We start from the raw sequence: 11613 nt of genomic DNA on the forward strand, positions 1-11613 counted from the left end.
GGGTTAAAGGAGTAACATCAGAAGGCCGTAGGCTGGGTTATTTCAACATATTGACTCAGGGAAACACACACTGAACATTTGACTCAAGGGGAAAAATACTGCTGAGAACATAAAACCATTGGAAAGTCTCCTTAACGTGTCCTACGTAGGTTACTGAGCCGGAAACATATACGATCCTAAATAAAACCTGCTTTATGTTGCAGCCCTGTGGACGGCAGCAACGCTCTTAGGTTGTCCTGGTTCAGAAGCTGGAGAGGAAATACTCCTCCTCAGCATGGTAGATCAACAGCAAATAAGAAATTCCTGTTAAATGTATAGCCATCTGTATCCTCTGAGTCCCCCCCGCTGTATTTCTTATCTGTTTGAACCGTAACTAAGGGGCAATCCTGACTCAATACATTTTTGACTTAAATGTGGTGCATGTGCAACTGGATCAGGGCCTGATGAATACCAGCCAGCTTAGGTCGCAAGTGATAGGATATGTGCTGCGGTGGTGGGTTTGGTGAGGGGAGTTAGGGACTCCCTCGGATGGGTTTAAGGAGAAGGGGGCGGGGTATGCTGCAGAGATGTCATGGGGCAATGCATCGCCTGCATTCAGTGGACAGTTACTATACTGTTCTCAAGTACACGTTTGAAGTACTTCACTTGAGTATTTCCATCTGAAAAAAAATATATATATATCTTCCCACCTCTTTTCGGATGTGTAATTAAGTAGATTATTTGTTGATACATAACTTAGAATCAGTAATATTTTTGTATACCAATTTGACACTGATTAATTTTTTATTGTATAATAATTCTGTAAAATGTTTGTATTATTGTTTTACACATTCGAAACAAATCCAATCAAATCCAATAAAAAAATCCATCTCCTGCTAATTTATAGTTCTTCACTTCAATTAAGAAGCAGATATGTATTTGACTGCTTAAGATTCAATGACTAAATATCACATTTATAATAAACAAATCAAGTATTATGTACTATTTAAGGTTAAGAAGATAACACTTTAGGAAATTCATTAGCTACAAGAAAGTATATGTAGAATAACAAGCTTATACTCTACCGGCTGCAACAGTAATACAATATCTTTTAAAGTTCATTGAGATGCTAATAATCTTTTATTACAAAAGAACTGCGGTGTTACTACTTATAGTTAAAAAAACAAATACTTCCGTCTAAAAGGAGCTAGATTTATGTACAGATGGATGTTCGGAAAGTAACCGCTTAGGCCTTCTTACTTTAAGTCTCCGTTAAAGCCAGGGTTTAACATGAAGGCATAAAACGTGTCCCGTTTCGTTCTTCCTATAGTGTGCTGTACTGTGATATACCCCGGTGCGTCGCCTGATCCCCAAATAAACATATTTATGTATATTCCACAGCCTCTGTAAACCTCATCACATTTAAGATTAGCTGCTGAAACAGATCCGTTCTTATCTGATCAGAGCTGTGTGTGTGTGTGTGTGTGTGTGTGTGTGTGTGTGTGTGTGTGTGTGTGTGTGTGTGTGTGTGTGTGTGTGTGTGTGTGTGTGTGTGTGTGTAGTAGTTACGTAGTAGTGTAGTAGTAGTAGTAGTAGTAGTAGTGTGTGTGTGTGTGTGTGTGTGTGTGTGTGTGTGTGTGTGTGTGTGTGTGTGTGTGTGTGTGTGTGTGTGTGTGTGTGTGTGTGTGTGTGTGTGTGTGTGTGTGTGTGTGTGTGTGTGTGTGTGTGTGTGTGTGTGTGTGTGTGTGTGTGTGTGTGTGTGTGTGTGTGTGTGTGTGTGTGTGTGTGTGTGTAGAGTAGTGTGTAGTGTGTGTGTGTGTGTGTGTGTGTGTGTGTGTGTGTGTGTGTGTGTGTGTGTGTGTGTGTGTGTGTGTGAATGAGAGCTCTGTCAACGAGCGCTTGAACTCAGCTCCGCCATCAACAAGTTAGTCGAGGAGTCCCACAGCTGTCCCGGCCTGCTATGTGTCCCGGGTCAGAGGTCACAGCCCCGCTTTTCAACACCTTTCTCGCAGTCTTTTTGCCCGTCAGCAGTCCTGACATTTCAAGTCATTCCTCCTCACTCGTGTGTGTGTGTCAACCGTGTGTTAACTTTATGTTAGGGGCTGAAATATAATTTCGCCTGTTAAGCTGCTCCCTCAGCGGTGGATTGGTTACAGGGTGGGATGAGGTAAGTGTTTACATTCATACGCAGTTGCAGTCGTTGCTCAATCCACATGAAGTGACAGACAGGCACAGGCCTTTCACCACTGGATTTAGCAGCAGACTGATATAAAAGTTTTTAAAGTGTCAAAAGCTGTTTTATTTCTTGCTCTGTGCAGGTGGGATCGGAGAATCGTACAGGAAAAAGCTAAAAACATTAAAAGGAAAAGGACACCGTTTTTTATTTGGTTAGAGGACATTTATTTTACATTTTGCTTTGCTCTTGTTTTTCTTTACGAAGTTTACATTAAGTGTGTGTGTGTGTGTGTGTGTGTGTGTGTGTGTGTGTGTGTGTGTGTGTGTGCGCGTGTGTTTGTGTGTGTGTGTGTGTGTCTGTCTGTATGTCAGAGATGTGTGTGTGTGTGTGTGTGTGTGTGTGTGTGTGTGTGTGTGTGTGTGTGTGTGTGTGTGTGTGTGTGTGTGTGTGTGTGTGTGTGTGTGTGTGTGTGTGTGTGTGTGTGTGTGTGTGTGTGTGTGTGTGTGTGTGTGTGTGTGTGGGTAAATGAGAGCTCTGTCAACGAGCGCTTGAACTCAGCTCCGCCATCAACACGTTAGTCGAGGAGTCCCACAGCTGTCCCGGCCTGCTATGTGTCCCGGGTCAGAGGTCACAGCCCCGCTTTTCAACACCTTTCTCGCAGTCTTGTGTGTGTGTGTGTGTGTGTGTGTGTGTGTGTGTGTGTGTCTTCAGCTTGGTGCTTTGTGGATTAGACTTGTGTCAATACAGCATTGAATACATTCAGCCGCAAAGCATTATTGAGGATACTAATTTTTTGATATACTCAACGTCTGCTGTTTCTAATTATGCTTCTCTCTTTTCCTTTCTTCCTCTACTCTCTGCAGTACCTGCACGCTTTCGTCAACGATGTCACCGTCCTGGTCCCCGTGCTGAACGACTCCAAACACTCTTTTGCCATCTACACTCCTGAGCGGACCAAACAGAGGTGGCCAATCAGACTCTCAGCAGCTACAGAGCTGGAGATGCAAGACTGGGTACGTGTGAATGCTTACACACAGAAAACCATAACGGTGCATAGTTTACGTTGGGAGACTGGCCTTCCCATCGGGTCTACTCGCTGCTACTGGTTTACATTTGTCGCTGCGAGATTGTATACTTATATTGTTTATTGTTATTCGCATTTCAGAGAGCACTTTTAGTACCACTCTTCTTTTATAATGTTGACCTTTTTATACTGCGACCTTCTTTCTTTATTGTTTCCAATATCAGGGAGTGCCGTCGTCATTGTGTTGTATTGTTGTTTTGCGCTCCAGTAAAATGACAACAAAGTTATTTTTAACTTCTCATTCGTCTCTCCCTCCCTCTCCGGCCCGCTCCGCCTGCCTTCCCCTCTCTACCGACTGAAGCTGGCGTTGTTGAGCGTCTCCTGCTGCGACTCCAGAGGGATCCAGGGTCCTCCCTCCAAACAGGCCTTCTGGTCCATCACCTGCAAAGGAGACATCTTCGTCAGTGAGCCCTCCCCCATTCAGGAGGCCATGCCTTACCCCACATCCTGCGACCAGATGTAAGAAAACCCAAGCATCACTTGTGCGGTGGTGGAAGCAGTATACTATAAACTATAGTTATCTAAATTCTTCCACCTTTATGAAGCATTTTTTCCTTATTTGTATTTCCACATGTATATTTTTTAACTCTTTAATGCCATTTTATTTCTATTTCAGAAATATTTTGGACTGTTTATTTCTAGTGTCTTAATTTCTCTTATGTACATTGCCTTGTTTTTGATGCTGCTGCAACGCAAACGTGTCCCAAATTGGGATCAATAAAGCACTTATCTATCTATCTATCTTTTGTACAGGTTTTGGCGGCAGGTAGGGGGTCACCTCCGTATCGTGGAGTGCAACAGTGTGGGCATAGTGTGGGGGATCGGCTACGACCACACGGCCTGGGTCCACACCGGAGGATACGGAGGCGGCTTCTTCCAGGGCCTGGCCAGCAGCACGGATAACATTTACACACAGTCAGACTCCAAGAGCGTCTACATCTATGAGAACCAGAGGTGGAACCCCGTCACCGGATACACCAACAGGTGAGACTCAAGCTAAAGAGGGGGATACTCTTACATCTGGCATCTATCAAATACATCCGTTTAATTTTTGTTTAATAGAAACCTTTTCTAAACCCATTTCTTTGGTAGCTGAATTGTCTCCAACACGGAAATTCCTAGGCTAATTTCCTATATAGACACCACCATCTAAAATGAAAAGAACAGTCAACGTTATATCTTTGAGTTGTGGACAAAACAAGTCATTTTAAGAAGTCATCTTGGGCTACTAGGAAGCAATGATTACCATTTTTGAAATGTTATTGACCATAACTACTAATCGATTATTCAGTAAAATATTAAACAATTAAAGTAAATGTTACATGCCGGCCTAATTTAAAGTGTGTGGTTATTTCAGAGGGCTCCCTACAGACCGCTACATGTGGAGTGACTCATCAGGACTTCATGAGTGCACAAAAACAAATATGAAACCCCCCTCCCCTCAGTGGACATGGGTGAGTACACACACACACACACACACACACACACACACACACACACACACACACACACACACACACACACACACACACACACACAACAGATGCCCCCTGACGCTCATTCTCATAAAGCGGGCACGTGATCGACAGCCCCAAGTCCGCCGGCCTGCCAGCCTCATGTCATTGTGTTCCCCTTGGGCGGGCAGCCGGCGTCCCTAAATACCCCTTTGTTTTAGGTGGGATAACAAAGCGGTGACCATGCCGCTGGTGTGGCACGCGCACAGCCACTCATCCCCCTGGCCTGTGACCTAAACAGGTGGATAGGAGGGAAGGGCTGGTTGTGGCTAGGGGGGCGAAGAGAGGGAGGGAGGGAGGGGGAGGGGAGAGAAGAGGCTGCATCTGTCCCCACACTCAACGTCTCCCTGGGTCAGCCACTGCCCCATATGCTCTCAGGAGAGAGGGAGGCACGCATGCAAACCCAGACTAACAGGTGGAGGGGGGAAAGGGGGATTAAGAGAGGTACAATCGATCAGAGGAGGATAGGGGGATTTTGAAACTGTCAAATTAGCTGTATAAAAAGAAAGAGGGAGATTTGGCTATCCTTGGAAGATTTCACTTAGAGGAGATTCTTAACCCGTTAAGCCATATTAAATGTTTGGCCTGCATTATGAGGAGCACATTTGGTCTCTGCCTTAGGCCATATTGGCTCACTCCTGAGCGTCATCTCTTCAACAACTGTTGCTGTGTTTATGCAGGTGGCTTTGTTTTTAAGCCAGAAACCAATTTGTACTGAACAATGTGGTGCTTTCTTAATAGCATAGTATTAAGTTGGGTTATATGCACTCGAGTTGCATCTATTTATTATGTGTTATGTCTGTTTGGACCATCAGATGTTCATGCAATTTCTTTTCCATAAATAGAAGCACAACATTCACGTATAGTCATAGAGACATAAGACTGCACCACAGACAAAGTATGCACCTCACACTAGAACCACAAGTACACACAATGTCAAATAAATCTTTGCATACTAAGAGGTGGTAGATTTTTCATGGCATAGACTCATAACCGGATGCACACAGGTGTAAGTAATAACATTAACGAAGGCTTAGATGTACACCTAGACCCTGCACCCCTCATTAATGTTCTTAATTACACCTGTGCTGTTCCTGCTGTTTCGAGTCATTACATCTGTCATCATAAAGATTTTGTATTCATTTGAAGTTGTCCCTGGTCCATTATTCTAACAGGAGTTTCGAAGACCCTTTAACATCATGCGTTCCCACTGAAAAGGTAACACAATTGGATTGAGATTTGAGTTGTTTCTGGTAGAAAATCTTCAGTGCCGTCGATGTTTTGTTTCTCGAAGTTGAACTCTTCTAGAACTTATGTGATAGACGCTTTCATGTATTCAAGGCACGTTGCATGAAGGCATACACTTGCATGCGAAGCGCTTAGCTTCTGTGCGATGACACCCTGAAACAGTTCATTGATGTATAACACTCAATGAAATATTGAAATAAGCAAAAACAGATTCCGTCTTTGGGCTGATTTGCCTTCCTCACTCTTTGCACTGCAGTCTCACTAAAACTGTCCATCTAGGCGGGGGTCTCCAAACTCTAATCTGTTGGATGCAGCTCATTAATTTGTGGTTCCTACTATAGGCCCACTGTCTCACAAGAGATTGGTGTTTGCAGGAGATTAAGAGATAAAGTGATTGTTAGAGAGGTGTGACTCATCAGTGAGGCCTCATCAATACACCTGTGGTAATCGTTGTACGGAGAGAAGAGGGTCTTTCCCTTGTAGTACCGTGTGGCTTAAGGAACCCTGTGTACTTATTAAAACATGTTATAAAACTAAACATTGTTGTAATGATGGATTACACAAAGAAGCTTGCTAATTAATTCAGTGAATTTGCTGAATTCATGGGGCCAAGGATTAAAGTGAAATGAGTAAATGATATTATTACACTTTTTCTCTTTTGTAGCTGTTTTTGATTTACCGTGTAGCCTGTGGTGAGAATACTGGCAGAATGGAGAGAATTTGGCTCCGTTCACCATGAAGTCATTAAATTTGTAAGCTATTTGTGATCAAAAGGTGTGTTTGAGGCCATTAACTATGGAGTTTGATCATGGCTTACATGCAATGTCAAATGTCAGCTGTTCCTGCTATTTCTCCCAATTTCTGTTGAAAGTAAGCATTACACCAGTAGGGAATATCAAAAGCTTCCTATGTAAATGTTGTTAAATACCACAACTGGACTTTACTATGCTGCATTGTTTCTTACTCACATTTGATGCCCAAAATCCTCACTTTGCTTCAACTCAGCTGGATTTCCGGTGGGATTACAGTGGGTTACGTCAATCAGTTATTTGGCTCAGATCACGCGCCCTCATAGTGTACATTTTATGCAGAAATATTTTGAACTTGAACCAAACAGAAGCTTGGTTAAAATGTATTGGTTATTTATGGAGCTTGTCCCCCCCCATTTCCATTTAAAAGTGTGTATGACATCACCATTAAGAGAAAAGCATAATCTCAAAAAGGAGATTTTTATCAATGGTCGGGGAGAATTTAATCCAAGCAGTTTGAAAGACCTTTCAGGCTTTAACAACTTCACAATTTAATGTCAACATTCTAATGTTGCCATCCTGAAAAACAATGCTCATCAATCAGTGACTGACTTTTTGTTTTAACATATATATTGCAAAAAAAAGTAGATTTTATAAAACATACAAATGGACCTCTTTAGTGCTAACTAGGAGCTTTAACTAACTAGGTATTAACTTGACCCATTATAATGTGTTTTTTAACATATGCTGAGATCTGCTAATCTTCTTATGGCTTTTCAGTGCCCCTGAATAGCTTAACAAAATATGCTTCAGTAATGGATGGTTATATCCTCATCCATCGCCCTCCTCCCACCTACTATAACTTGAAATAGGCCATCAAGTGGCTAATGAACTGATAAGCCCTCTGTGTCCTGTGGGGCTTATGAACATCATAAGCCAAATGTTTAGGCATATTTGGTAAGACTGCTTTTTAAAAGAGCGCTTATGCGAGCAAAGGGCCCTGCTGAAAAAAAGTCTCTACAGTTGAAACAGTATGATAATGTGTTTTAATAAATCACTGCAGGTTATGGAGGAAACTGTAAAATATTTAGTTTTTTTTTTTATTTATCTCTTCTGTGCGGTGCTCCAGGAAGAATGTGTGGCCCTTTGCTTCGTCAGACCTCCAGCTAGTCAAGCTGTTAGTATCATTATCAGTTTTGGATCTCTGTAAATCCATGGATTTGTGTGAGCAGTCTGAGAAATTAAAATAACATGCTTTTTACTGCGCTTACTTCAAATCTCTTTAGACTTCATTTTTTAAAACATCTAAATCTGTTATTATGTATGGCTATACAAACCCCTTTTAATTTAATCTTTGATAAGATTATCAAATTCATTGATGATGTCACAAACTTAAATAATTTCCGAAAAATGTCGACTAAGCCTGGATAAACACTTTCAAGGGGATACTGCTGGATTAGCTTAAAACATGTTTATTTATGTGTTTTTTTTATTAGTTGTTGGCTCATTTTTCCACATCATTTTGTCATTGCTTTATTTGGTTTGATCAATACAATATCTTGCAAAAATTACACATATACTTCATTTATCATGCACCTCACCATGCAGGCTATCAGATGTGAAGGCAATGTGGTAATTTGAAGCTTAATTTATGTGATAGTGAATTTAGATCCCTAAATTAAGTTATACAATTTTAACAAACTATGCCACATCAGTTTTTAATCTCTCGCTGTCTTTCTTACTTTTCTTTCTGTATAATTATATATTTTTCTTCCCTTTTCCAATAGGCTATGTTTTCATAAAAGTCACGGAGAGTTAAACAGCAGAGGTGTATATTGATTACTAATTCAAACACCTGCAGAATTTTTGCAGGAAAAACCTTGAGGCAATTTCCCAATCACAAAAATAATACACTGATTTATTTATTATAGTTTGTAAATAAAATAATTTTTTCAACCTAGTCTCATTTCATTTTTTTAACTGGGGATCAGACCAAATACTGGGTGAACAATCCCCCGTTACCCTTGCAGGCGTTGCGGCCTCAGCCTCTAACTGTGATCAGGCGGATGGTTGGCGGAGGGTCACTCGTGTTTGTGGCCGACCGGACTGCACCCAGGCCGGGGACAAGGGGCGCTGTGCAGCCCGTTCTTAGACAAAAACCAAGAGGGATTAATGCCGCGTCTGTTGGTCCCATATGCTCCTCAGCGCTGCTTTGGTCTTGATTAAAACTCATTGTATGTATGAAGCATTGTGGAGGCCGGATGTCTAATCCTCCTCATGACTTGTGTGCACTTTGAAGACACGAGGCTCCAAGGTTACAATAACAAGCGGGCTGAAGCCATTGTGTTTCACTTGATATTGGAAGTATCAGTGAGCATTGATTAGGGCCAAGGGAGTGCATTGTGAAACTTGGAAATGTTAAGTGACAGCGAGGGTGTCTGGTGACTTTGTGTTACATCTATCAAGGGCCTTGCTTATCATTAAATATGATAGTGTTTCAGTTAGTGAGTGATACTTACTCATATGACATTTGTGTGTGTGTGTGTGTGTGTGTGTGTNGGGGGGGGGGGGGCAGCTACTATTGGGAGGGTCATATTTAGTTTTTCTTCTTTTGGTGCAGTCTTCAAACTTTTTTTATTCTGCCTTTCAGTCACTTGATGCATCTCTTTCGTTCGGAATAGCAGTGTTTCTACAGCTGACATTTAAATGTGACCCGGCAGCCTGAAACACTTTGTTTCATTCTTTAGTTGGAGCAGTCTGGATGGAGGAGTTGTTGACACTGAGAGGAGACGCATCTCATGAATATTCAGGCTTCCCTCAGCCTGATCTATTGTTTCCAAGTTCAATTGTTGCATTGTTTATCTCCATAACGATGCATATGCGTTTTGCTAAACTTGCCGTTGTATTGTGGCGATATTATAATTGATTCTTGAATATTCTAGCGCTAAAATCGGCCTGTGTTATACATTAAAGAAATAGGCACCAGCATATAAACAGCTATTTCTGCTTCACCCTTGAATAAGTTATGGTTACGGGCCATTGTGTGATTAAGTCTTTCAAAAGTACAATCAAACCCCGTAAAACACTCGCACACCTTTTTCTCTGTCCACGGAGTGGAATCAAAGTCGCCTTCTCTTTAACGCTTCGATTATTTCAAGCAACGCTTTTAATTAGTGTGCTCCTTTAGCGGAGACTCCAATGAAAGAGAGATTATTGGCAATGTCAAGGATGCTAATTGATTGTTGGACTTCTAACAATTAGCCCACTGCCGAGCCATGTCGACTCATTACAGATCCCAGAGCCGCTCTGACTTTATTGTCTCCTGTCGTCAAGCTGACTGCACCGTTACTTTCAAGATGGAGGACAACAAAAAACTAATTACAAACAAAACCCCCTTTTCAAAATAATGAAAAAAAAAAAAAAAGCAAATCCACATTTTTTTTAAGAACCTGTAACCTCTTCAATTTATTTACTGTGACGAGACATGTACATAATAATCTCTTCCCCAGTTTGCACCATGCAGGTGGAAATTATATAGTTTTACTTATTAGTGCTGTAAAGCACTTTGAATCGCCACGTGCTGAAAAGTGCTATATAAATAAAATTGCCTTGCCTTGCCCTACTGTAAAGAGTCATTAAACAACCTAATAGTCCATTGAATAATTTAACTTTAATTCAGGTTAAAGCACACACTTTGTCTCTTTAATCAGAAACGTTATATGTTTAAGGGCTGAGTTCTTGCAGGTTTTTCCCTTGGATGACTTTATATTATTTTTACTTCACGACCCAGTTTCATATTTACATGTTACACCTACACTGCCAACAACCAAAAAACCATCAGCAACACAAATAACTGCAGAGATTTGCACTTTCTTTTTTTACTTTGTTACTCTTATATTCCTGATGATTTGAAGCTTTTCTGCAGTTTCAGATGCTATAGGCAACATGTAATCATAGCAAATTGGTTACTTGATAAATGAATAATGAAATAGCAACGTGTGTTTTCATGTTTTCTTGTCAGATGAAATATGAGGCTCCATATTAGAGGTCATATTTGGGGATCAGGCATGTAAACCCATGCGGTGAGCTTTGATTGGGGCCACTGCTGCCCCTGCGCCCCAGAGAAACCCCCGCCGGTAAAATATTGGGATTAGCATCTCTTGGAGGCCGGGATTAAACACTGCTTTCTCAAACCGCACACTCTCTTTGTTGAGACTATTTGAATTGAATACCGGAAACTAACAAAGGAAAAAAAAGGTAAACGCTGCCACCTGAGCAGAGGCTGAACTAAGAACCCATATTTCATTTTTATTAAAGCATATGTTTAAAATCAAAGAATGTTGTTAACATACTTTTAAACCAAGTATCTCCCTCATTATGTCTTTTTGGTAATGACGCATGAGGAAAGAAAGTGTGGTTACCATTATTATTTTTTTTCATTAAAATAATTGGATTTTCTTTTTTTATTTAGAAAAATCTGACTCTTATCATAAATCAAATAGTTTTTTTACTCGTTATTTTTGTTTTCAGTGTTCATTTGTAATTGTAGTTTTCCCATCATCCATTTTAATCGTTGCTTGCTATAGAATATTTCTGTAACTCAAATAAACTGAATTGCTCACTTAAAGTGGGCTAACAATTTGTTCATAACATATTCTCCCTCTCTGCAGGATACACGCAGACACCACACATATGCACGCACACACAGATCGTCTCTTGATGAGAGAGTAAGCTCACAGGACCTTTATTCATGTCTTTTCAGCGGTGAGGTCTAACCATCGGAGCCAGTAAAGGATCCACAATCACCGTGTTGAGATCAATGGAAGGGAGCAAGTGTGGAGCTCTCAGCAGCCGAGAGTCATT

The 11613-nt window shown here is 41.1% G+C and overlaps 1 protein-coding gene across 1 annotated transcript; it reads left to right on the top strand.

Moving 5' to 3' along the window:
* The first annotated feature begins 2141 nt into the window (after window positions 1-2141).
* LOC104960940 (tectonin beta-propeller repeat-containing protein 1-like) lies at window positions 2142-5967 on the top strand. The gene is made up of 7 exons (XM_010789132.1): window positions 2142-2146; window positions 2298-2313; window positions 3019-3168; window positions 3541-3698; window positions 3993-4223; window positions 4597-4693; window positions 5929-5967. The coding sequence occupies exons 1-7, from the start codon at window positions 2142-2144 to the stop codon at window positions 5965-5967; spliced, it is 696 nt and encodes a 231-aa protein (XP_010787434.1).
* Window positions 5968-11613: the final 5646 nt, after the last annotated feature.

Source organism: Notothenia coriiceps, unplaced genomic scaffold (genome assembly GCF_000735185.1).
Source record: "Notothenia coriiceps isolate Sejong01 unplaced genomic scaffold, NC01 NC01_scaffold00032523, whole genome shotgun sequence".
Classification (NCBI taxonomy): domain Eukaryota; kingdom Metazoa; phylum Chordata; class Actinopteri; order Perciformes; family Nototheniidae; genus Notothenia; species Notothenia coriiceps.